At 38.3% G+C, this 25,870-nt stretch overlaps 1 protein-coding gene across 1 annotated transcript in view; it reads left to right on the forward strand.

Moving 5' to 3' along the window:
• LOC121871410 overlaps window positions 1-25,416 on the forward strand; it is a 38,775-nt gene extending 13,359 nt beyond the window's left edge. The window contains exons 2-10 of the mRNA XM_042373659.1: window positions 5,561-5,787; window positions 6,223-6,373; window positions 8,134-8,265; window positions 8,525-8,598; window positions 10,957-11,159; window positions 12,687-12,879; window positions 13,098-13,204; window positions 15,731-15,811; window positions 16,246-25,416. Coding sequence (XP_042229593.1) covers window positions 5,561-5,787; window positions 6,223-6,373; window positions 8,134-8,265; window positions 8,525-8,598; window positions 10,957-11,159; window positions 12,687-12,879; window positions 13,098-13,204; window positions 15,731-15,811; window positions 16,246-18,561 — 3,484 coding nt within the window. The 3' untranslated portion in view covers window positions 18,562-25,416. The remainder of the gene's footprint in view (window positions 1-5,560; window positions 5,788-6,222; window positions 6,374-8,133; window positions 8,266-8,524; window positions 8,599-10,956; window positions 11,160-12,686; window positions 12,880-13,097; window positions 13,205-15,730; window positions 15,812-16,245) is intronic.
• Window positions 25,417-25,870: the final 454 nt, after the last annotated feature.

Raw genomic sequence — 25,870 nt, forward strand, 5'->3', positions numbered from 1 at the left:
TACAGTACCAGCATGGTCTATGTACACCATATACAGCACCAGCATGGTCTATGCACACCATATACAGTACCAGCATGGTCTATGTACGCCATATACAGTACCAGCATGGTCTATGCACACCATATACAGTACCAGCATGGTCTATGCACACCATATACAGTACCAGCACATGGTCTATGTACACCATATACAGTACCAGCATGGTCTGTACACCATATACAGTACCAGCATGGTTTATGTACACCATATACAGTACCAGCATGGTCTATGGACACCATATACAGTACTACATGGTCTATGTACACCATATACAGTACCAGCATGGTCTATGCACACCATATACAGTACTAGTACATGGTCTATGTACACCATATACAGCACCAGCATGGTCTATGCACACCATATACAGTACCTGCATGGTCTATGCACACATATACAGTACCTGCACATGGTCTATGCACACCATATACAGCACCTGCATGGTCTATGTACACCATATACAGCACCAGCATGGTCTATGCACACTACATACAGTACCTGCATGGTCTGTGTGGTCTGCACCATATACGTGCATGGTCTATGTACACCATATACAGTACCTGCATGGTCTATGTACACCATATACAGTACCTGCATGGTCTATGTACACCATATACAGTACCAGCATGGTCTATGTACACCATATACAGTACCAGCATGGTCTATGTACACCATATACAGTACCAGCATGGTCTATGTACACATATACAGTACCAGCATGGTCTGTACCATATACAGTACCAGCATGGTCTATGTACCCATATCTGACCAGCATGGTCTATGTACACCATATACAGTACCTGCATGGTCTATGTACACCATATACAGTACCAGCATGGTCTATGTCACCATATACAGTCCAGCATTCTATGCCATATACAGTACCAGCATGGTCTATGTACACCATATACAGTACCAGCATGGTTATCCACCATATACAGTACCGCATGGCTTGCACCATATACAGTACCAGCATGGTCTGACACCATATACAGTACCAGCATGGTCTGTACACCATATACAGTACCAGCATGGTCTGTACACCATATACAGTACCAGCATGGTCTGCTGGCATATACAGTACCAGCATGGTCTATGTACACCATATACAGTACCAGCATGGTCTATGTACACCATATACAGTACCAGCATGGTTACATATACAACCACCAGCATGGTCTATGCACACCATATACAGTACCTGCATGGTCTGTACACCATATACAGTACCTGCAGGTCTATGTACACCATACAGTACCTGCATGGTCTATGTGCACCATATACAGTACCAGCATGGTCTATGTACACCATATACCAGTACCAGCATGGTCTGTACAGTACCAGCATGGTCTTGTGCACCATCAGTACCGCATGGTCTGTACACCATATACAGTACCAGCATGGTCTATGTACACCATATACAGTACCTGCATGGTCTATGTACACCATATACAGTCCGCATGTCTATGCACACCATATCGTACCTGCATGGTCTATGTACACCATATACAGTACCAGCATGGTCTATGTGCACCATATACAGCACCAGCATGGTCTATGCACATATATACAGTACCAGCATGTTCTATGTACACCATATACAGTACCTGCATGGTCTATGTACACATATACAGTACCTGCATGGTCTGCAACCATATACAGTACCAGCATGGTCTGTACACCATATACAGTACCAGCATGGTCTATGTGCACACCATATACATGCACCATGGTCTATGTACACCATATACAGTACCTGCATGGTCTATGTACACCATATACAGTACCAGCATGGTCTATGTACCATATACAGTACCAGCATGGTCTATGTACACCATATACAGTACCTGCATGGTCTATGTGCACCATATACAGTACCAGCATGGTCTGTGTACACCATATACAGTACCTGTGGTTATGTACACCATATACAGTACCAGCATGGTCTATGTACACCATATACAGTACCAGCATGGTCTATGTACACCATATACAGTACCAGCATGGTCTGTAGCACCATATACAGTACCAGCATGGTCTAGCACACCCATATACCCAGTACCAGCATGAGATCTTATGTTGCACCATATACAGTACCAGCATGGTCTGTGTACACCATATACAGTACTTAATGGTCTATGTACGCACACCATATACAGTACCTGCATGGTCTATATGCACCATACAGTACCTGCATGGTCTATGTGCACCATATACAGTGCCAGCATAGTCTATGTACACCATATACAGGCTGCATGGTCTGTACACCATATACAGTACCTGCATAGTTGTCATGCACCATATACAGTACCAGCATGGTCTATATTGCACCATACCAATTGCCAGCATGAGGTCTATGTACACCATATACAGTAGCATGGTCTATGTGCACCATATACAGTACCAGCATGGTCTATGTGCACCATATACAGTGCCCTTCATGGTCTGTGTGCACCATATACCACAGTGCCTGCATGGTCTATGTACACCATATACAGTACCTGCATGGTCTGTATTGCACCATATACCCAATTCCAGCATGGTCTATGTGCACCATATACAGTAGCCTGCATGAGGATCTGTGTACACCATATACGGTACCTGCATGGTCTATGTGCACCATATACAGTACCTGCATGGTCTGTATTGCACCATATACAGTGTGCCAGCATGGTCTATGCACCATATATACAGTACCAGCATGGTCTATGTACACCATATACCCAGTACCAGCATGGTCTATATTGCACCATATACAGTACTGCATAGTGCTATGTACACCATATACAGGTACCTGCCATGGTCTATGTACACCATATACAGTACCTGCATGGTCTATGTGCACCATGTAGTACCAGCATGGTCTATGTACACCATATACAGTACCAGCATGGTCTATGTGCACCATACAGTGCCCTGCATGGTCTATGTGCACCATATACAGTACCTGCATGGTCTATGTACACCATATACAGTGCCAGCATGAGATGCTGTATTTGCACCATATGCAGTGCCTGCATGGTCTGTGTGCACCATATGCAGTACCAGCATGGTCTGTGTGCACCATATACAGTGCCAGCATAGTCTGTGTTGCACCATATACAGTACCTGCATGGTCTATGTACACCATATACAGTACCTGCATGGTCTATGTACACCATATACAGTACCAGCATGGTCTATGTACACCATATACAGTACCAGCATGGTCTATGTACACCATATACAGTACCTGCATGGTCTATGTACACCATATACAGTACCAGCATGGTCTATGTACACCATATACAGTACCAGCATTACCTATACTGTACTGTACAGTTTGTTGAATTGTCCCCACATTGTCTTTATACTGTACAGTACAAGCCAAACCAATTGTAAACTTATATGATGATTTTATTGAATAATTATTATTATTATTATTATTATTATTATCATCATCATATCCTGGAGGCAAGGTACTAAGGATGTGTTCTGTGTTGACAGCTTGTGTTTCATCTGATTCCATGCATCAACTATTGGGATTAGGTCCAGTAAGTTCCCAGGCCATTTAAACACTTAAATAGCCTTACATACACTTCGTGAGGAGTGAAGTTTTGTTGTTGTTTTGGTGGGATAATGAGATGGCATATTCAGGTCCTTTTACAGTCAGTGTTGAATTGTTATTCTCACACATGTTGATATGTGTTGGTTTTTTGGGGATGACATTGCCAATTTCATCATCACTTCTCATCTCATTAACATCTGGGTTTTTTTTTGGAGGGGGGGGGGGAATAGCCCACCCAGGCACAGTTGCCAAATCCACCAAACATTGCCCGTTAAAGTACCTGTAAAAGAGAGAGAGTGAAGCAACATTGTGGCAAAGAGAAAGGGAAGAAAGATTATCAACTAAAGGAGGAGAGTCAATAAGACAAAATGCCTTTGATTCCACCCTATCTTACAGTTGGACAGAAGAAGAGCCACCCCAGATATGAGAGCAGTACTCCAAGTTAGGACGAATGAATCCCTTATAAACGTGAAGCAACTGCTCAGGAGTGAAGTAACTACTGCATCTGTACAGCATTCCCAGCTTTCGGGAGGCAGCTTTAGCAATGTTGTGGATGTGTGGCTTCCATGACATATTAGAGGAGATGGTGAGGCCTAGCATATCAATTTTAGAACTTGGCAGAATGATGCTCTGTGTTTTTTCTGTCTTCAGAATGTGAGAAAAACTGATGTAACTGCCCCAGGATACTGTAAGCTAAACACACTGGCCATGTGGAAATCATGTGCAGAGGCCCAAGGCACCACTGAATTGGGAAAAAAAATTTAATGCCTAATATAATTTGGCGGGCAGTAACTAGACCTTAATTTTAGCACTTAGAAATGTCTCTAAGTAACGGGATAAAAAAAATTGCAGACACTGTAGTTCTGTAGTACAGTATAGATGGGAGGAATTGGGAAATTATTTGAACATGTTCAGAACCCCCAAATCTGTGTATGGTATCTGCTTCTAAGGCTGTAAAAATGTGATATTTACAAATTAAGCTTCATCTGGGGAAACTTAATTCAAAGCAACAGAGGCAAGATACAGTAGTTGAGTCAGGTGTACTAGACATAGATGATTGAGGAGACTGTCATTGTCAGCAAGTAGTGACGTTTTACTGCTGCTAATATCACAGTCACTGGCTTCCATGGTAAGTGTAGGAGAACACTTTGGTTCAGCTGTTATACTGTACGTAGTGTAATACTGAGACAGTTATATAGAGTTTCAGGTAAATGAGATTGTACTCAATTGCCATTTAATCCACCTCTACCTACCCCACCTCTCCATCATCAAGGTGCCTTTTGATTTTTTATATCATGGTGTGGAATGAATCTTGTTATGTGCACCAGTATCAAGGTAATGTGTGGCTGTGCTTCTCATAATGTAGCACACTGCATAACACAGATTTATTATAAGTGTAAAGTACTTTTAATCTTACCGAAAACTGGGTGAACAAACAGTTGTCGTGCGGCCATTTGTGTCTCTGTCCCAGTTTCCCTGGCTGAAGAGAGATGTCGCTGTCACTAACAATATGTGCCCCAGGAAAAATTAAGTGTATGGCACTTTATGGAGTTTTGCACAGCTATGTAAGTGCTCAGCCCAGAGGGAGCATTGCCCACCATACAGTATCTTCATCTGTCTCACCTAGAGTTGTTAACAATATTACACATAAAGTGACCAGCTTAGAACATTGAAATTATGATGGCTTCTGTTTATCCATCCTTGGATTACTTCTGTACATAATTCTTTTTAGCATTTTAATTGATTTTTGCACTGGTAAGGCCTTGTGTGCTTCGTAAATACAATTCAGGTTGTTTGTATTAAGAATGATGTATGGCATACACCTAAAAACACCTTGAAATTGGGGTAAAACATTACCTATGTTATTCCTTGTGGAAACTCTTCATTGAAGATTATGAAAGATCTTTAAATTAACAAAAATCACTGCCAGACATTTTGAACTTGTCTTCTGAATATAGAATATCTCAATTTCAGGTACATCCAACATACCATTCGAGAGAATGAAATTGTGATGCATATCCACCCAGGAGAATCAGGGATGCAAATGCCAGATGAACCAAGTCATGCCACACTTACCATCCAGGCCACAGATCCTGCCACCAACACCACCACAACTCGCCGATTCCATTGCACATACCAAGGCTGTGACCGCACCTATAGCACTCCAGGCAACTTACGTACACATTTAAAGACACACAGAGGTAAGCTCATGACTTATACAGTACAGTCTTTTACTTTTACTTTTTTACTTTTATCCTCTTCACCACTGATCGGCTTGTTAGCCGCCCGGGCGATCGGTCACGTCTCTGTCACGCACTTGGTTTATAAATTGAAGTTCTGTACTGTATCTGTATCTCTAAATCTCTCACATTCTTGCTTCACAAGCAAGTGGCAATTGCTTTATTTTTTTTTTAGTAAATTCTTGAATGGAGAATTCTTCAGGTGTGTATGGGACCATTCTCTCCTGGTATTCTCTGTGGTGAATTATTATTATGGGTACAAGAGTTGTGTAAATGTCAGTAACCTCTGGAGCTCTCCATGGCATCATAAAACTTTAAACGTTTGGATAACTTCATGTTTCATGTTATTTAATCATGCCAGTTTTTCAGTTTTCTATCAAAATTAACTGATTCCAGGAGAATTCAGATTCCAGTGTCGAGCTACAGGATGTGGCAAGGCATTTCTCACGTCATATTCACTCAAGGTGCACCTCAGAGTCCACGCCCAGCAGAAGCCTTACACTTGTGAAAATGATGGATGCCAAAAAGCCTTCACTACTTTGTACAGGTGAGACACTCACATGTTCTTACCTCTCATTTTACTATTGTTGATGGATTATAGGCAGTCCCTTATTTGCGAAGGTTTGATTTGAAAAAAAAAAAACTTGAATTTGCAAGGAAAATATTGTCCCATGATTTTTATTTACAAAAGATAAACCCAAAGTTATGAAAAAGAAATGTGCTATTTTCAAATATTTTACCTAGTAAAACTTTTTTTTACGACCAGTATGCTTACTTGTTTCATTAGTCTCTGACTCTCACAAAAATTGTGACCAAGTCCCAGGTTGCTGATCAGACTTTCTGCCTCATTTACACACAATTACAGGGTCTCAATTGTTTCTCTTACTTTGACAACACAACATTCATATATTGTTTCTCACTATTGATATTTTTTGGGGTATTTTTGTATTTATTTACGGTCCATTATTGTAATTATTATTATCATTATTTTGTTTTATTTTTTAATAAATTTTTGTATTGATTTTTATTAATTATTATTACCTGTACTTTATTATTATTATTATTATTATTATTATTATTATTGTTATTATTATTATTATTATTATTATATTTTCGCTACCACGCCCCTATGTGGGTCAGTGACCTGTGCCTGGGTGGTCCCCGAGATATGCTAGGGACTGTCAGTTGATTGAAAATGTCCAAAGGAGGGCCACCGGACTGGTGCCTGCATTACGGCACCATAGCTACCCTGAGAGATGAAGAGCACCTGAAATTGCCTAGCTTATACTACAGACCGGCAAGGGGCGACCTAATTGAGGTGTATAAGCATCTCAAAGGGCACTACTCTGTCGAGTGCCCTTACCTGGAGCTCAAGGTTGAAGAATACCACAAGCCCAGAAAACAGCGAGGGGTAACTTTTTCTGGGTGAGAGTTGTGAACTCTTGGAACAATCTGCCAGAGTGTTGTGACAGCACCGAGTGTGAGCTCTTTCAAGACCAGACTTGACCAACACTGGAGCGGGTTCAGATACACTCAGAAGCCTGTGCATGCCCAGTACCTGCAACAGCACGTAACAGAGATGTGACCAATCACCCAAGCGGCTAAAGAGCCGATCAGTGGTGAAGAGGATATGAAAAATAAATAAATAAAAACATTTTCATGGCATTTTAAAAAATTTGGGGGGATTAAATTTGTTTTGAAGAAGTGTATCTGAGCCTTTATAATAGGAATACTTATGGGAAAATGGAGACGCTTATAGTTCATAATAATGGGTAGAATGTTCTTTACTTAAATACTTTAATACAAAAGGCATAACTAGAGACAGATGTTGTGAAGGAAATTTGATAATACAGGTACATTAGTAACAATACAGTAATAGCAACAGGATACTGGGATAGAGAGTTAATGAAAAACTTGTAATTGGATTGTTGTAAGAAAATGTAATGATATTCTCCCTCAGATAAGAATTTTTTTAATAACTTCTTCCTATTATGCACCAGTCTATTGTTTCAGATTATTTACTGCAACTTTTATTACATCCCACAAGAGGAGGATGTCTCTCACTGATCTCTTGTGGTGCTTCTTCATCTTCTCCCGTTCTCATCCATCGTTTATATGTGTATTTATTTCACTAAGTTGCTCATGTATGTTGCTGCTGTGGTCAGGGTGGTGGAGTTCAGGTTCAGTACTATGGCCAGCAGTGGAAGGGCAAGTTCAGATGACACTCTCCTTGCATGATACAGGTTTTAATATCTCAATGGCACTAGTTGTTGTGGTGTTTTTGTAAATGTTATTTCTTTTGTTTAGATTGAGAGCCCACCAGCGCCTTCACAATGGGGACACATTCAACTGTAGCCAGGATGGTTGTGTTCGTATCTTCACTACACTGTCAGACTTGAGGAAGCATGTTCGCACCCACACTGGAGAGAAACCATTTAAGTATGTGCAGTTATTGATGTTTCTTTATATAATATATTTATGCTTATTCGAACTATGTTTTACAGTTCACTCAAAGATTTATTTAAGTTTTGATACTACTAGTTTGAGTGTACAGCTAATATCAAGAGATTAACTAAATACTGTATTGAATTTTATGAGAATGGTTTATTTGCTACTCATTTATTTTTGGTTTAATTCACAAGACTTATTGGTGGTAGGAAATGGGTGCAGGTGTACAAGACATGTGTCTCTCCTACAGGTGTGAAGAAGATGGTTGTGGCAAGTCCTTCACTGTGAGTCATCATCTTCGAACTCATAAACGGATACACACTGGTACGCTGAAACACCAGCTTAATTACTAACAGTGAACATTTTATCTCTTAGAATGTTTCTTGACAATAGTGTGACTTATATGTTCAGGGATACTCAAGGCTACATCAGTTTCATTGATGTATCCAACAACTATCAAAGGTACAGTAAATCCTCTATTTACATCATTCCTAATTATGTCTTTTTCCCCTTACCATCGTTGACATAGGGTATTGGGAACAAATTTTGGCTTAAATTGCGTTGTTTCAAATTACTTAACTTCTTTTTGAAAAATTTAAATATTCGTGCGCCACTGTCTCTACTTTGAGCAGCCTCCACACACAATTTTCTCTGCCATCTCTGGTTAGTGTTAAAGCTTATTTATTCAGCACTTACTGTATTTCCATGCATAAGTAAGGGTTTGTTCAACTTATGTTGATATTTAATAGGAAATATGGGATTTAGGTACTGTATAAAAATAAGTTTCTCATAGTTGCATCTGCTAGTTCCTGTGATCAGTTGTTTAGTTTCTGTCCAATGCTATTAATTCACATTTTCACCACATATGTTGTTTGGCTTTGCTTCCTTTGATAAATGTGTAACATTTCAATAATCTAACTAGAAATGTTTAGATTCCTGTTTAACAGTTACAAAAAAGAAAGAAAATTGCAAAGAAAACCTCATATGAATTAAATTATGTGGCAGATGCTAAAGTATTCAGAATACTGTAGCTAGGAAATTCGTGGGTAGAAACAAGGATGATGGTGAGAAGTGCATAAGAAGTGACCATGGTAAAGTGGTTGTTGATGGCAAGGAAATCAAGGATGCCTGGAGAAAATACTACAATTAACTTTTGAATGAGGAATACGAATAGTACAGTGGCCGCCTAGGGGTAGCAGAACCGGTGCAGGAACCATGCCTAATGATTGAAAACAACTGGGTGAAGAAAGACATTGACATATGGAATAATGGAAAGGCATGTGAAAGCTTTGTAATGGTTGCAGAAATGCTGAAAGCATCAGGCGATGTAGGCATGTGTTGGTGATAACCGAATTGATGAATGCCATCAAGGTGGAATGTGCTGTTCCAGACAACTGGCAGAAGATTGTGATCATAAATACTTACAAGGGTAAAGGTGAAGCACTGGAGTACAGGAACTACAGGGGCCTTAAGTTGCTAGATCAGATTATGAAAGTAGTGGAAAGGGTGATTGAGAAACCGGTAAGGGAAAAAGTGGACATACCGGGCAAAATAAAGTTTGGGTTTATGCCAGGTATGGGGTCTACAGAGGAAACACTTATGGCCAGGCAACTATAAAAGAAATATCTAGGGAAGGAGAGAAGTTTGTATTTTGGAGACTTGGAGAAGGCATGACGAGTACATTACCATGTGAAGCAGTATTGAGTAACCTAGGGGTCAAGGAGAACAATATTTGAGTGGTTATGGCATTATATGAAGGCTCAAAAACCTCTGTGAGGCTGAATGGTGAAGAAAATGGGGGATTTGAGATGAAAATAGGGATCTGTCTTAAACCTCTTCTGTTTGTTGTGGTGCCAAAGCTAATGTCACATGACTTTACAGTTAAGAAACTGACAAGAGAGACTGCAAGAGTCTGTCCAGAGACTAACCCGTTTAAGCGTGGAAAATGGATGTAAAATATCAATGATCGTGATTTCTGCCAATAAGCATTAGACTAATTTACCCGGCAGGCACAACGCATTAGTTAAAGAGCATGACACACACCCTAGCTCCGGCACAGTAATATAGCAGGGATATCACACAGTACTGTACATATACCCTGACTGAACTTTATAAAATCTTCAATATTTACTGATTTTTTGTCTATTTACATACTGAAGCAATGTAAATTTTAATGGCGATTTTACAAAATAAATATCTATCTGTTTATCTATACTGTATTGTATATGTGCTTGTTTAGAATATCTACAATACTGTACCTCTTTTGGTAAGGATTAAATGTTTGTTCTGTGCAGTGTGGCCAATAAACTCCTTTCAGGAACCCATCTCCCATATACAGTACTGTATAACATTTAGTCTATTGGAAATAGATACCAACTTACATCATTTCGCCTAACATCGTGTCTTTAGGAATTCATCCACAATGTAGATAGAGGACTTACTGTACAGTATATTATTGAAACTTTGCTGGACACTTTAAATTATAAAAGCTTTTTAAGATATGTCTCAAAAAGGTTACAAGTTACAACCATAGTGTCATCTTTTATTGTTGTGACTACCATAGTTCATTAATTACTAGACATAATCAATTGTCTTTGAAGCTTTTGTAAAATGATGTTATGGCATGCAACTTTTTGGACTGCAGGAAAAGTACACATTCTTACTACTGTACTGTGCTTTCAGGTGAACGGCCATATATGTGTGTGGAACGGAACTGTCAGAAGGCCTTTACAACCAACTACTCAAGAAAAAGTCATATGCGGGTCCACAAACGTAACTCAGATAACAAGGAGCAGCAGGAGGAACATAAGTTGATACAGACACCACTACAACACAACTTGTCCAACCTTAACCAATCTCCAAATTCTGTTCTTCCTCAAAAGAAAGTATGATTATCACAGTTGACTGTTTTGTATTCATTTATATGAGAGACCATAGTGTTTAGTGTTAAAAATGTTGTAGCTATATACATCAGGGCCTTGCTGTTGTAGGGGTTAGGTTCTTGTAAATTGCCACAAACCACAAATTCATGAAGTGTAAACTTAAAGGGTAATGGGGAAAATGTGGTTTCTGTGGTCAGCTTTCAAATTTGTCACTCCATTTTGCCAAACTATATCTTAATTAACAGGTTTAAAAAAAAAATTCACAATAACATAATCGTATCCCTGTTGTAGATTGATTGATTTTATTGGGAATAATCACGTACAGGATACAATAAATGAAGAATGAATAAAAACAAGATATAAATTCCTTATACAGTACACCTATCTGTATGGAACTCTGAGGACAACACAAAAGTCAAAACATGTAATTTAAATGAGTAAATTTAATTGTTGTAAAGTAAATATAAGAACATTTTTACGGTGAACATTACGTTGTTTAGGTAGTCCTCACTACTTTAGGTTTTGGTAATGTTTGGTGTGATCCATTGATGTAGACTGTAGGTAAAACATTGTGTCAGTTTTATCATTGCCTTTATCACACTCACTGACTCCTCCACTTTTGGCCACATACAGTACAGTTGATGCTTGGTTAGTCGTCTTTATATACATTAGGATAGTTTTACAGTAAACATGATTTTTCTTGGTTATTTTATAATTTTGTAGCTAATACTTGGAAGTTTGTGGGTTGCAGCTTAAGAGGAGCAGTAGCCAGGTCAATCAACTAGCTGTTCTGCTAACTCGACCTGCATTTATCTGTGCTTCTGCAACTTATGGCAGCTGTTATGTATTAATGGGTTCTTTGTTGTAGCTGAAGGGCTCCCAACTTACCGTGTGGTTCTGGGTTCAGCTCAGGCCCATTGTGTGATCGTGCAACATAGCATAGCAGAGAAAATGAACCGTCTTCTAACATTCCTCGTTTCTTCACAACCATATTTTACAACTGGATCTTACACAGTGAACTTGAATAACCTTGTGGGATGCTGAGCCTGTACAGACTGATGATGTGATCTTGAGGGAGAGAGAAAATGGCGCTCATATTCTTCCGCTCTGTTCTAACGTTATGCTCTGTGGCAACTATTTTTTTCTCATGCCAGCCCATAAATTGTCAATCCGCAAACCACGGCTCAAAAATCATATCAAAAAAGAAAATTCGCAAAGGGAAGTGCATGAACAGCAGGGCCCTTCTGTAAGGCTTTAGTTACTGAGTGATGGATGAAGCCTATTTCTGGTTGAGATTAAGGAATATTTATCTGCCAAAGTGAAAATCCTTGTACTGCATTTACTTTGTAACATCTCTTTGTTATGTTGATTGGAGATGGAGGATGTGAAGGTCTCATATATTTCAGTGTTGGCTAATCAAATATGCTAACACATTTGTTTATCCACTTTTACTTTTCATCTCTGCATCTGTAATTCGTTTTTGTTTTCTGTATGTTGATGAGTTCAATCATGAAAGTTGGTCATCATCAGGTGGCGGAGGAGACAAGACAGGTGACAAAGAAGCAAGACAGTAGTGATTCAGCGGGCATGAGTGGTGATGGTGGAGGCAGAAGAGGAGGGTGTTGTGGAGGACAGAGTGGTGGTGATGGTGGAGGCAGAAAAGGAGGGTGTTGTGGAGGACAGCAGCATCAGTTCTCCAATACAGCTGCTCCAAAGCCTAAAGGTTTGTAATGAGATTATTTTCATTGCCTTTACAGTACTTCCTCTAAGTTATCTCTCAAACACATTGTGATCACATCAGTTTACATGAGGCAGAAAAATTTACTCTGTATCAAAACACCTTTTCTGTGACTTACCTAATTTGTTTTATTGGTCGTTGTGAAATAACTATAATAAAGTTAATCAAGAAAAATAATACTAGCCAGAGTTGGTATTTTGCAGTTTTTGCAATCATTCCTGTGGAAGGAGATGCAGGAAAGAGTCCTACTAGTCTCACATTACAGGATTTCTTGGAATCTGAAACTCTCAGATGCAACCCAAATATGAAGGTTAGTCATCAGCTCATGGACATGGAATAATACTTCATGACTTGAGATTCAGCTTTAAGTTATGTTTTAATGAGTTTTTCCCTCTTCCCCCACCCCTCCCTTTCTTGTAAGCCCTCCCCTTTATGGTGCAGGCTGTCTGAGTAACACAGACTATCCTGCTACTCCCTCTCATGCATCCTCTTTCACTGCTGTAACAAATGTCTTCTATTAAGGAGTAACAGAGCACGTCCCTTGTATGTTCATCTGGGATACTCCTATTGTTTGATACAACCTAACACTACGCCATCAACCCTCACTTGGTGTCTAAATGTAATCTTTTGCCTCACATAGTAGATAAGGATTGGAAGATGGTGTGATTTCAGCAATTCTTTCTCTGCATCCATAGTTAGCTTCTTACCAAGTATGTACAGTATACCTCAAGTAGAAATACCATAATCATCCATCCCAATTAACAGTCATCAACTACAGTATATAGATGGGATATCTACCCTAACCATCTAAGCAAGTGCCTAAACAATCTTTAAAGTAACTCAGTAGGATCAGTTTAACACCACTGGATTTAACAGGGTCGATGACATCATAAAAAAAGGGCTGTATTCTTTTTTTTTTTTACATGTATAGCGCAAGAGCATAAAAGTTATCTACTTGAAACCTGTGAGTATTGCAGATGACTGTCATATGAGTCAGTCTGTTGCTCAACTTACACAATTATAATGTATGGGGACTGCAGGGTGATTTTTTTAAAGATTTTAAAGTTTGCAGTGCGGTATCAGTTTCCTTAACACACTAGTAAATATTCACAAAGAAATTATTAAAACACTGTTTCTTGCTAAATGACAGTTTAGAAGAAGGTCATTCAGCATTTGCATTTCAGAAATTAAAGGTGAAGGGTTTTGGTGGAAGCATTGGAGGAGAGAGTGTGTCAGCAATTCACAGTGACTTAATCACAGAATTATTTAACAAAGAAACCAAAGGAACTGCTGGGCCTTGTTGTGATGGTATGAGTCCAGACACAGAGGCTGTAAATACATGGGTAAGAACCATCCACATTCACAGTTATCTCCAGAAGGCCTTTAGGAAGTAAATACTCATGCAGACACCTTCCAAGCATAAAGAACTGAGTCAGGGTGACAAATAAAATCATGCAGATCATATGAAAAGTCAAAAGAGCCAACTTAGAATCTATGGTGTTGATCGCACCGACAAATGCCCACCAAAATGTTTACCAACTGGTCTTCAAATAGAAAGTGAGAATACGGCGCACAAGCTTTTCAATAATTATTCATTACTGGAACATATAGAATTCTTTATGCATTCTTACAGTTATTAAATGCTTATTGTTTTAATATAACTCAGTTGTAATAATGGGTGGAGTTAATGCAGGTTGGTAGTGGTGGTGGGTGGTCAGTTGACAAACAGCCAAGATGGAGATTACTCACTACATTAACCAGGTAGTCTTTCTCAATCTTTACGTGTATCTTTACCAATTTTTTTTTTTTTGTATATTTGAGAACATCAAGGTTGCTGGATAATAGGGAATCAACCTGTATCTGTATTTATTCTATCTATATTTTATAATTAATTATTTTACTTTGAATTATTATTTTTAATGAAACAAATTTTATTTTTCAATTTGAATGCCCTGATTAAGGTAATAGAGTACTGTACTGTACTGTGTTAACAGAAAATTTTGGTTTAATTTTTTATGGCTGGGGAGGCAATGTAACCTCGGTTGCTGAAGCCCCATCCAAAATTCACTACCACTCATTAACAGTCAAGAATTATGCCAATATCTCCTAAGTGATGATATTTGGAATGTTTACTCATGCAGGTCATTTCATACCATATTATATATTGGCAGGAACCAAGAACATAATCTCTCCTTTCATTTGGTGTCACTCATTCACTCTCACAGCTGTAACACATGTATTCTACCAAGGTGTTCCCCTCGCTCAACAAACTCCTATGTACAGTACAAGTTCAATAATCTGTCACCCGGGAGGGAGAGATGGAGGTGCCGACCCGTCAGATACACCGGTCACTTTATTTTCACTTGTATGAGATACTGTATACTGTATTGTACACTACAGTAGATCATATAGTTTTCTTGCATATTGTAAAGTCAAATAAATAATAGAATGTGCAATGGTATAATGATAATTACGTTGGATACAGTAAAATTGTCTCGTCACTTTTTCATGTCGGACTAATGGACTTTCGCTGTATCTGTCGGTTTTACCCAAGTTACTTCACACAACTTAGTATCACCATCACCACTGCATAACATGAATGATGTTTAGAGGAATATTGGGGTAAAATATGCCAGGTTATGATTTTTTTTAAACAACTAAAGGATGATGGCCGTAGAATGTGTTAATCTCTGATGTGTTGCTCCTTTTTACCCAGATCAGATAACTTCACTTAACAATACATAACAAGTTTAATTTTTAACGAGTGTATGAAGTTGATGATGTGTTTTAAAACTTGTATCTTGTGCCCAAGTTTTATTATAGTTTTGATTCACAGGTACCAATTGTTAAAGCCACCGATGATACCACAGTTGGTCGTCTCCTCCGAGAGTCACAGACTATTACAGATTTGGCTCAGGTCAGAAAATAATAGTACTGTATTATGTATCAAATAGGATTTAGATTTTTCATTACATCCATTAGGGTATTATGTACAGTAAATATGAGAGAGAAGTTCAGCACCTGATGGTGGACTTTTTAGATTTTTAATTAAATAAAGGTGATTAACCTCTAGTGATTTTGAATAAATGAGTGATTTATATTATTTTAATTTTGCTTTTTAAACCTAATAAGATTTTTATTTTATTTATATCGTAGTTTCAAATGAGTTCAGTTTTTGGCGTCAATTGCCCATCGGCTGCGGCGCCAGATATTTTGCTCAATCAATCAAACAACCTCCACTTTTAATTCAAACACTGAGATTTTAGAGGGACTATTTTTCAATAGATTTCTATGTTATAAAATGGGATTGTTTAATTCTGGTCCTAAATGATTTTTGTTTTACTATTACAGGATGGTGACAGTGATGACCGTGGCTTGTTGGAGAAGATAACTGCTCATGCAGATATATGCAAGTGCAACCCATGTCGATGTGACCCCTTAAGAGGTAATGAATGCTCATGTAATGCCATTGCTGATGCAGAATCACCTCTAGGCACAAGTTCACCACAGATTGTATCTGGAGATTCCACCTCAAATCCTGTGCCTACATCACCTCTCACTATATCTCAGACTTCAAAAGAAAATGAACTTTTCCAGGAATCTGGCCTTGAAACTCCAATAAATACATCTTCCAGTCAGTTGCAAAGTGTTTTTGATGTGAAATCTGAAGAGGTCAGTAAATATTCGGCAAATACCAAAGAGCGTGTAACCCCGTCATCGTTGTTAGTTACGGACTCGGTACGCTCTGATTGTCCCACAGAAGTATTAGCTGCTCCTGATGTTATAGATCATGCGAGGTCACTTGAAACCCCAGATCGTCAAATTTCCGTGGAAGAATTTCTACGTGAAACGGTTGGCCTCAACTCAACTACGGCAAATAACCCTCAAGAATCACGTAGGTCTGTACAGTCAAGTTTAGAATCTTTACTCCCAGGGCCTTCAGGGCGACACAGCTCAGCCTCTGCTTTTCCAGGGTTAGCGAACTTAGATGATATGAGCACTTTAGCCTCCCCTTCAATGGAAGATCTCATTGTATCCCCACTGTCTCATGGGGCTGTGTTCGGTGCATCAGACAAGTGTGCAGTAGGTGGGATCAATCCCTCTGGGGGACTAAATAGTGATAGCACATCCATGGATCACACATTTGATGTGGACATGACTACATCAGATTTATCAACAGACTTCCCTTTTTCTTCTCCTAATATGATAGAGGCTTTGCTTACAGATGACATAGGGAGTCTGTCTACACTGTCCTCCCACCACTCTATCACTACTAGCAACTCTGCTCATACTTTTGCTACCACTGTTACACCATCAGCTGCCAGTGCTGTTACTCCCTCTGTTACAACACATGCCACACAACTGGTGCAACATACTCAACCATCAACATCATCAGGAGATACATCGTCCACTAATGCTATGAACTCTACTAGTTCAAAGCCATCATCTTCATCTTGCTGTGGGTATTTTGATGTTCAGAAGGAGCAGCAACATCAGGTGACATCTCAGGAATGTTGTAGGCAGTGGACTAAAACTAAGTCTTGTTGCTCGACCCCGACCCCCCAGTCACGTAGCTGCTGTACGCCACCATCCACTCAAGTGTCCTCAGGTTGCTGCACCTCAAACCCGCTGGGAAACAGTTGGTGTGGATCATCATCAACACAATCTCTCATAGCCTCACTTTCTTGTTCTTCACATATAGAAACAATGTCATCAGGCTCCTGCTGCTCAAATAAAGCAAACTCACCATCTCATTCCAGCAGTACAGCCACAAAATCACCCTTGTCCACTCCAGATCTCAGTAATCATCAAGCATCAACCTCTCACAATATTCAGCAATCACGACTCCAGATGTCTTCATCATGTAGTGCCCAGCATCACACCACTGTAGGTGGAGACCTCTCATCATCTCATGATTCTCATCACCATCGCCAAGATCATCACCACTCAGATCACCACTCCCAAGATCACCATCACCAAGATCATCACCACCCCCAAGATCATCACCACCCCCAAGATCATCACCACCCCCAAGATAATCCCCACCAAAATCATCACCGTACAGATCACCACCACCAAGATCATCATCACTCAGATCACCACCACCTCTCTCAATCAGAACACAAACATGACCGCCAACACCTTATTTCTAAAACTGAACACCAACATGACCATTCTCAATCAGAATGCCATCACCACCACTCAGAACCTAAACAGCATCATCATCACTCAGACTCAGAGCAGCAACACCTCCATCCAGAGACCGAGCACCAGTCCCATCACACTAAAGCCGAGCATCACCACCACCTCCACTCAGACCCCGGTCATCAACAACAATTTCACGGGAACTTTGGAGGCGGCTCAGAATCCCGAACAAGTGATGCTCGTCACAATTCTGGGTTAGATTTAGTACTGAGGAAGGACGATGATGATTCTTGTTGTGTTGTCATTTGCACCAACAAATTACAAATGCTCAGGAATGTACTTGCCAAATGTGAGTGTACAGATCATGAGCGCTCAGCTGGTCCTGTGGACTTACAGGCTCTGTTGAATGATGCCTTGATGGAATGGGAAACTTCAGACCCCAGTGGAGCACAGTCCTTCAACGGCACCCACCAGACTACACACAATCCACAAGCCAGTGATGCCACTTTAAGTTGGCAGTAGCATATCTGTTGAGTGTGTGTTTTTGTCTTGTAGAACATTCACTTTATAAAATAACTACAGGACTGCTGTGGTTTCAGAAATTTGGTTTTGGTACCTGGTAAGTGTTTCTGCGGCAAGACAGCTTAACCATGTGCTGGATTGTTCATGGCACCGGAGATGTAAGATAAAGGTAATTGTCAAAAGTATAAAAAGGGGATAATTTTATACTCACTTTGTCATTGCATATGTGATAAACTACTAAATGATAGAATATTTCACTGTTTAAAAAGTTCTAAGTTTTATTACACATTTATTACATGATAGAATATCCAATTGATCTTGAAAAAAATCTAAACAGAGGTTGTTTTTAAATTAATTAACTTAAATGACTACAGTATACATATATACAATGTAAGTTCATATTTACCCTATCTTAAAAGGCAGTGTGATGTAAGACTTATTTTAATGCCTGCATAATGCTTCTATTTTGTCAAAGTTTATCTGTGATCAATATTTGTGCAATTTTGTACAGAGATTTTATATAAAAACTTTATTGAGTTATGTGTTAAGAGGGAACAGTACAGTACTATATTACAATGATTATTTAAGGCTGTTTAAGAAATGAGGAAGCTTCTGAGTGACATTTTTAAAATTATAGACTGAATTAGAAAGTAGACCTGGCCTATTACCCCAGCAACTAGCTTTAAACTGGTATATGGCTATGATCTGTTATAACAGGGTGAGTCCATTTACTGTACATATAGTACTGGCAGGCCCCAGTTTATGAAAGGGTTCCATTCCTGATATACCTTTCAAAAATTAATATTTCATAAAACAATGCTCATTTTCCCATTGACTCCCATTATAAAAGCTGAGAAATGTTCCCACAAAAATAATTCCACAAAATGCCACTAAATGCTACAAAACATGTATTCGGTGAAAATGTTTTGTCTTTACAGTGATTTTACAGTATAAACTGTATTTAATATAATTATTTTTATCATTTCACCACTTATCAATTTACTAGCTGTACAGGCAGTTGGTTTTATTATGAATTAATATTTTATTCTTTCCACTGATTCATGATGAAAAAAGAACATTGAGTAAGTAAGCATCTTACATGTAAAAATAAATACATTATTTTAGTACATTTTCATTATAACTGCAATTTTTTTTTCTCATAACTAAGGAATTTTTGTTCATAAATCAATGTCAGGTAAAAAAAAATAATAATTTCAAATACAGTTCAGTATTCATAAACTGAAGCCTCATAAATTGAAGACTACCTATAGTCTATGCCTATGGTGTTGCAAACCCAGGTCTCAGGATCTCTGACATTTATGTAAATTACTTAATGAGCACCCATTAAAGGTGGCCTTGCTGAGGGAAGGAGGCCAGTGGCCTGTTAATGATCCACACATTGTTCTTGATACTTTTGTCCAGGACTATTTTGAAGCGCGGTATTGTTCTTGATTCCACAGCTTGGGCTGGTAGACTTTTGCATAGGTCTACCATCCTCTGTGTGAAGAAGTATTTCTTGCATGACACCTTTGCGAACTTTAAACAGTGCTTGCTCATGTTGGTGGCATGTGACATCATGAAAAATTGGCCTGGGTTTACAGTTTTCATCCCTTTGAATGGTATGCTAGCTGGGGGCAAGATTCCAATGCCTGTACTGTATATGGTAGTCCAGATGGGTAAATATGAGATACAGCACAGCAATACTTATAAAGATGAAGGAGCTATTCTTATACAGTATTTGTATTTGAAGGTACGACTTATCATTCCTAACATTCAGTTGGCTTTTTTTTTACCATTGCTCCTGTTTGTTGTGCTGCCTTAAGCTAGTGATCTATTACAACACTTAGATCTTTTTCCTTATCAACAATATCCAGGAAAGTGTTATTCATAGAATAATTGTGACTAGGGCTGCTGTAACCCACATGCAGTCTTACATTATGTAATGTAATACATTTACCAATCTTGTAGCCATTTGACCAGTTCATGCAGATCTTTTTGCATGGTTATGACATCTTGACTTCCCATCTTCCCAAGTACAGTACTTTACAATAAACCCTCCCAACACCTGACTAATTTGTGCAAGCCCTGTCTATTATTAGGAAGATTCCCTTGATGGAAGGTTCCATTTTCTTCCATTCTCATCCATCAAAATACACATCTTATTTGGTAATGAATATTATACAGTATAAATAGAAATTCCTTTTACCTTAATTATGGGGGTTCAGTACTTTGGTACTCTTCTTTATACGCTGGCCTGGCATAAATGTGGTAATGTTTCACGGGATAATGCCAAACAACACACTGAACATATCGGAAAGATTCATTTGGACAAATGGTTATAAGTTAGCAAAGGAAACAAGGGGTCAGAGAGACAACATTGCTGCTGATGTTTCGTTGCGAAGGATTCCTTTGAAAGAAATCCTTCATGGTGAGACATCAGGAGTAAAATTCTTTGACCCCATGTTTCCTTGGTCATGGCAAGTGCCTTGTTTATTGTGGATGTTGCCCTTTCAAACACTCTTATCTTAAAGTTGATGGAACTTGTTGTAACAGAGCATACTGGACAGTGAATGTAGCTTGAAGCTTGTGAGTTAAGGTTAGGAGTCTACCTATCCTTACTATAGCTGGGAATTTACAGTCATATTTATTATTAGCGTATTATATAATCTGTGTAACATCAGATTATCCATTATATTATATATTAAGATAATCCCACACAATTGTATTATGCCTGCAGGATAGGTAGGTGCAGGTCTGTACTTCCTGGGAGGATGTGTGTTTTTACCATTTTAGGAAATGCACTCATTGAATTTCACAAGTGGTTCACTAGTTGACCTTGTATCTCAATAATGCTTACTTGTTAAGTTTTATAATTTTACAGTACCTGTAGAGGATTTGAAAATCTCCATTATGAAAACTCTCTTCCTCATAGGCTCAAAGAGGATAAGCTGATATCTGAGCTTCAAGCACTAAGGAGGGGGATTATTTCTGTGTCTGCTGCATTACTTTAACAGTATACCCCGGTCTTATCCCCAGTTTGAAGATCTTAACAAAGAAGCAGATGCCTGTGCACCTTATTTCTAGCTGGCTTTGAGTTATTGAAGCTGCCTGAGGTGGTCACAAACCATAAATTGGGGATTGACCCTGAAAGTTCCACTTTTAGCAGGGCAGATATCAGGTAAGTTACTCTCCATCTCATCTCTTGGGAATGTTTGAGTAAACTGGAAACTGAAGTAGGTCATCCTGCTTTACTTGGCTATTATCTTGTAGCAATCCTGTTAGTGTAGTGATGAGACCCTTTGCCCTTAAGTTGCAGTCAGGGAGGAATAATAGTTTTCTTTTTGAATTAGCTCTTTAAGATAAGTTGTAATTTCACAACAGACACATATGTCAACAGATCTGAGACCTGGGCTATCAGCCCCACTCACTATATTGTACTATAATTGGAGTTGCACAATATGTGATCAATAATAAACTGGGATTTCAAGATCAATCCCTCATTAATGTGATCTGGTACAGTTCTTGCTGTCATGTTGTCATAATGATGGTGACAACTGATGGAGAGATATTTCCATTTCTGCTATAAACAGAAAATATGGCTTACATGTACTGGAATTTTTCAATATTGGAAATCTTTTCTTGTTGTGAAGAAAATATACAATTATGAAAATATGTATATATATTTTTTATTTTTTTTGTGTAAGTGTTAAAAATAAATAATTGACTCCACTATTACACAGTGAATCTTGAAGTAGGTTTATAATACAGTAAAGTCAAGTGGTATTGTGTGGCAAAATAAGATTGAAACAAGATCTATTATTTATGATAAACAATGAAGTCTGTATTGGGAGCACCACAGTATCTTTACCTTGTGTCAGGATACATAAAATGACACATCATAAACTCTGGTGTCAAAATACTGTAACTGAAGTACTATACTGTATTAGGTGATTGGTCAAATGGGCATCACTAATAATAGACCCCCAACCTAACCTTACAGTTAAAATTCTGGCATAACAGTGATGGGTGTCAGTCCTAATAGTCCCTAGTCTTATTGGTGGCCTGAATTTATTTGTTAAGTCATGTTGAGGTCTATTAGGGCTTGAGCTGCACAGACTTGCACCTCAAATATAGTGATTGTATTTGTGTGAAGGTTCAGGTTAAGTTATTTTCTTGTGCATAAAACACACTTGGAGTTGCTGATATGTGTGGGATCTTCCCTGTTGAATCTCCAGCCCAAACCAATAGAGTACATATTTTTGTTCTTCAAGATACTGACATTTTTACCTTGTATGTGCTGTAATATAAGTACTGTACTGTATGAACATTTTTTTGTATATTTTATATATTAAATATTTCCCCCTGTGTTTCTGCTGTCTACAGTATTCACATGTTGAGTAGTGACAGTTTTAATCCCTTGCTGCTTATACAGTGAAGAGGTACAGTGATATGTGCCAGTCTTCCCATGTATACAGTATCTCAAAAAACTATCTGTCCATTCTGTATGAAACAGTATGAGACCACGGATGATAGGTATTGGGATATGCACGTTCCTGCCCTGTATAGTTTCACATAATGCAATGTGTATTTGTTTCGGCGTAATTAATATGATGTTCAGTTACCAAATGTAGTAGGATCGGTATGCCACAGAGCCACACATACCAACCCTCCCGGGACATCACGAGTTGCATGTAGCATTTCGGAAGTCATCGGACCTATCCTGGCAGATACTGTTTGACATATTGTAACCCCCCCCCCCCCTCCTCTGCTTAAGTTTTAGCAGGGTTACACATCACATACAGTATGCTCTGGAGAACAATATTATTTAAGCTTCTTTGTATGTTTCTTTTGTTCATCTGATTCAAACTCAAGATGTTATACTTTATTCCCCATTTATTTTGTAGTTCTAACGTGGTGCTGTTTGTGGTAGCGTATGCGTTTTACAGACACTTATGAGACAGAATGGCTTAGACTTTACTGTACACAGTTTAGTAGATTTTCCAAGCTCCATTCATCGTAAGAGGTGCATAATAATTTTACTTTCTTCCATATTCAGTACCTGCTCTAGTATTTACAGTATTTTGTCTTTAGTATATCTGTATTGTACTCACTGAAACTCACTTTAACTTTCATTTCATTGTACAGTACCTTACTTTTTAATGCAAGCAATTGGCAACTGACCGAGTAGCCAAGATCATTAATAACAGTTAGGGAGATAACAAAGCGTAAGGACTTGATCAAGCTCATCATAATGTTACAACTAGAAGAAAAGTTAAGAAAGTTTTAAAAAGATAGGTTTAGTATTTATTAATCTACATTAGTGACAATTATAGCAATGGATAACTTCACTTACCCAACATCCACAGGTTATAAGAATTTTAACAAAGCCACATCTACAGTACTATAAATGACATGGGCTTATACGATTATTTTTGAATTAAATTAAAGTTTCATACTACTGTACCATTGATATAACACAAGTTTATTGAATTTACAGCTGCTTGTAGTGACATATGTTATGGTCGTATAATTAACATCTAAATAGAAGAGAGTGAATGCATCAGGCCTTTTAGAACACTTCAGTAACTTCACTCATGTTTGACTAAAATTATTTATGATTCTTGTGTTACAGTAGCTAATAGAAATGAATGAGATGACAAGTACTGTGCGGCTCATGTGACTGCTACACACTCTTCATTGCTACTGTGGGTTGGAGCATTACTTTTATGAAACCTTGCCACAGTTGTTAGCTTACAGTTTTATACACCTGCAGAATTTTAGTCAGCACAGTATAGCATTGTTATCATGTGTCCGTAAACTTTTGGTTTTTGTGCCCTCAGTTTAGTTTACACGGAACAATTTTTTTTCTTCATATTTTATGGTACAGTAATATTACTTATGACACAAAAGATCTTGTTGCATTTTGATGTGTTTATATCTTACAGTTTCTGGATTGTGCCCTTAAGTATACATGAAAAATTCCAGCCAATTGAGACTATGTTGTGTAGCTGTAGTCAGAGCTTTTTATTTTATTTTCTTGCTTTCAGGTGAGCTCCTGCAAATTGTTTACTTTTTGTTACCTCCACATAACTTAGCTGAGCTTGTGTACTGTACCTCACTTGTTGTGTGTTACCCAAGTATGTATTTACAGTACCTGTATTTAATTACGAAACCTTTCACCATTCCTTCCATCGTCTTCACACACACTTGACTGCTCTGAAACACAGCTGTCATTGAGTGGATGTGTCTATGTTTGGTTTTCTTTTACAGGGTATGTATCATTTTCTCCCAATTGTGTGCCTTCATACATTCCAAATTCCATTAGCACTTATTAAGTTATTTTACAATTTCTGTTGTTCTTACACAGTATAATTCTAAATTGAATTTACACATGATCTGGAGGTTTGTAAAACTAATTGTTGGCTAGAAATGAGTTTCAGACAGCATTCAAGACTTCTTACACAGCACTGTGTTGATGTTTTAACTTTTATGATCATTATAGTAAAGCGTTATTGTCATAAATATCAAACTTGAGGAAAGAGAAATCAATGCTGAACTTACAGTTGTTAAAGCTACTTGATAATCTTTAATTTTCATTCTTGTAAGCCTTGTGCTGTCATGCAGGGTGGCTGGTGTCTACAATAAGTTTTTTCTGCTGCAATATTTGTGTTTTGTTATGGTGTTTTATTTCCATGGCAAGTAACACCCCAGCATATCAGCACCTAGTATCACCCATCACCTGTACACTCTTCAAATAATCAGTTTTTATTTTAATTGGTCATATAATTAGGGATGAGGGGATAATAACAGATATATTAAAGGACAAAGTTGAGGGTAGGAGGGCCAGGGGAAATTAGGGACTAGGATGGATGAATTAAATTAAAAACTTGGTCCCCAGAGAGATACAAAACCTAAGAGGGTTGGTAAAAACAGCCCGAGAACGTTTAGAGTGGAGGACTGTAGTCACCAACCCTCAGGTATGAGGACAGTACTCTGATTGATTGATTGAATGATATTGATTGATGTTTTTGGCCAGTAGGTATGTACTGTACTGTACTCTGTAACTCATTGTAATACAGGGTATAGGTTGTTAACCATAATCACGTAGAAACTGTAGGTTTCTTCTTGACAACGTTCATCATCTGATAATCTCTTCGTAAAATTTCCTCTTCACTCATTTCAGAAAAGTGCGCTGTAATATTTTTGGGGGGAGGATATCATATTCTGAGTTTAACTCCCCTAATTTTACATTGTTTTAAGTTGTACTGAAATATAATATTGTACTGTGTGTGTGATGACAGTGCTTGTT

The sequence above is a fragment of the Homarus americanus genome, unplaced genomic scaffold, assembly GCF_018991925.1.
Source record: "Homarus americanus isolate GMGI-L3 unplaced genomic scaffold, GMGI_Hamer_2.0 scaffold45698, whole genome shotgun sequence".
Classification (NCBI taxonomy): Eukaryota; Metazoa; Arthropoda; class Malacostraca; order Decapoda; family Nephropidae; genus Homarus; species Homarus americanus.